Raw genomic sequence first — 2,500 nt, forward strand, 5'->3', positions numbered from 1 at the left:
ACATGCACGTTTGTACTACACACGGGCGCACACACACACACACACACACACACACACACACACACACACACACACACACACACACACACACACACACACACACACACACACACACACACACACACACGCGCGCGCGCGCACACACGTGCGCAGACACACACACACGTTCCCTCTCAATCTCTCATTGTCCCCCTCTTTTTGTCCGTGACACATGCACATACAGTAAATGAATGCAGGCACACACACACACACACACACACACACACACACACACACACACACACACACACACACACACACACACACACACACACACACACACACACACTCGTCCTATCTCTTCCTCTCTCTGGCTCTGGCTCTCACTTTCTCCATCTCTCTGTCTCTCTCTCTCTCACACACACACACACACACACACACACACACACACACACACACACACACACACACACACACACACTCGCACTCGCACTCGCACTCGCACTCGCACCCGCACTCGCACCCGCACTCGCACTCGCACTCGTACTCACACTCACACACTAAATCTCTTATTCAAAGTCGCTGTTTTTTCTCGAACGCTTTGCACACATTTCCATCTGGGAGGTCTTTGGAAGTAGGACAGGCACAGCAAGCCCCTTCCAAGACTTTAATGACCGAATGTTTCGAATTATGATCCTCCCCCCCTTCCTTGTCTGTCTGTCCTCGGTCCAGATGCTCTTTTAATCAATGGGGGGGTGTCATTGTCTCTCCCTCCATCTCTCTATGCTGAAGTTTTTGGTTTGTTGTGTGGTCACTGCTAACTGTGAAAATATTTCGTGGCATATCTGCAAGCTTGCAGATGCGAGCAATCACTCTGTAAGATCCTCTGTAAGTCTGTTGACAAAGCTCATTGAAAACAGCAGCCACTGGCCTCTCTCTTCCTTCCCCATTCACTGCCTGACTGACTACATCTTCACAGTGCTTGAAGTGGAAAGAAAGAGGTGCATGAACCCTGATCGTCCGAAAATACCATCCAAAAAGAAGTGCAGGAACCCTGATTTTACGACAATCCCATCAGTGACAAATAGAGCGACCATATCCGTGACCGCAAAAAGGAGGACATGTTTTTGGAAGGGGTTTTTGGGGTCCTCCCCCCAGAAAATGAGCATTTCTTAGATGCAGTTTAATGCATTTTAAGGCATTTTACTCAAATCGGCGTCCGGCTTAATGCTGTGCCTTATGCCGGACAAGGCATTGAAAAGATTAGTGCAGGAACTCTGATGCACACACACACTTCAAGCACTGCCTCTTCATTTAAAGGAACAGTCCACCTCATTTCAAGAAATTGCACATATGTAGTTAAGTCCCAGTCCCAGTAAAACATGAGAATACATGGGATTTTTCGTCTAACTTTTCGTTTAACTGTAATTTTAAGCGTAGCCATGCAAGTCTCATGTTGAGGGTGTAGTAAGACCCCTGTCCCATCTCTGCTTCATATCGTTCCCTTCTTTCCTGCTTTCTTCCTGACTACATCTTCGTTTTCCTGTCTATAAAGTACCATACCACAATATAAGTATATCTAACCACACCAAAAAGCACCACAAATGGAGCGAAATTGGTCTTTTTCAATGTAATGTTCATCCATACTTCTCGTGATATTCTTTCATATGCCTGTCTTTTGGTTTTTGCTTTCATTGATGGGATAATGAAGAAGTAAACACAAAGGTAGGATAATGGTGTGTGCACGTGTGCATGTGTGCCTGCGTGCGTGCATGTTCTGTTCAGTATCTGGCATAGTTTGGAGCCTCCTCAATTGGAGGCCTTTATTCTTTGTCACCTTTTATCCTTAAAACATAATGAGTTGACACCAGAAGCTATTAATACAGAATGAGAGACTGAGACTGTTAAAGGGGTATGCCACTATTTTGGGGCTTACTACAGTTAAAATCGTTGGCTGGGGTTTATAAAGGTGGTAAAGTGTTTTATTTTTCATGTTAAGCGTTGTCTTGCTTTAAGACAAGTTAAAAGAGGGAATATGTCGCTAAGCTAGTGAAAGTCAATGGATCCGTGTAGCATTGTAGAATGCTACACGAATCCACTGACTTTCACTAGCTTAGCGACATATTCCCTCTTTTAACTTGTCTTAAAGGAAGACAACGCTTAACATGAAAAAAAATACTGATTTTAACTGTATTATGCCTCAAAATAGTGGCATACCCCTTTAATAGGAAATGTGGATTGTGCCATGATAAGTGTATGTACTGTATGTCAATCCAAATAAAGAAGTAACATGTGTGTGCCTCTGTGTCTACAGGAGCCAGGAGAAGGGTTTCTGCCAGCCCTACCGTGGCATCGCCTGTGCCCGCTTCATTGGCAACCGCAGCATCTATGTGGAGTCCCTGCAGACACAGGGAGAGAGTGAGAACCGCATCACTGGTGAGATGAGGACACGCACACGCACGCACGCACACACACACACACACACACACACACACACTGACACGGGCATTCACACACACAC

At 45.5% G+C, this 2,500-nt stretch overlaps 1 protein-coding gene across 1 annotated transcript in view; it reads left to right on the forward strand.

The window, feature by feature from the left end:
• Nucleotides 1–2,500, forward strand: part of ror2 (receptor tyrosine kinase-like orphan receptor 2) — a 146,751-nt gene that overhangs the window by 128,897 nt on the left and 15,354 nt on the right. The window contains exon 5 of the mRNA XM_063210550.1: nucleotides 2,294–2,415. Coding sequence (XP_063066620.1) covers nucleotides 2,294–2,415 — 122 coding nt within the window. The remainder of the gene's footprint in view (nucleotides 1–2,293; nucleotides 2,416–2,500) is intronic.

Source organism: Engraulis encrasicolus, chromosome 11 (genome assembly GCF_034702125.1).
Source record: "Engraulis encrasicolus isolate BLACKSEA-1 chromosome 11, IST_EnEncr_1.0, whole genome shotgun sequence".
Lineage (NCBI taxonomy): Eukaryota > Metazoa > Chordata > Actinopteri > Clupeiformes > Engraulidae > Engraulis > Engraulis encrasicolus.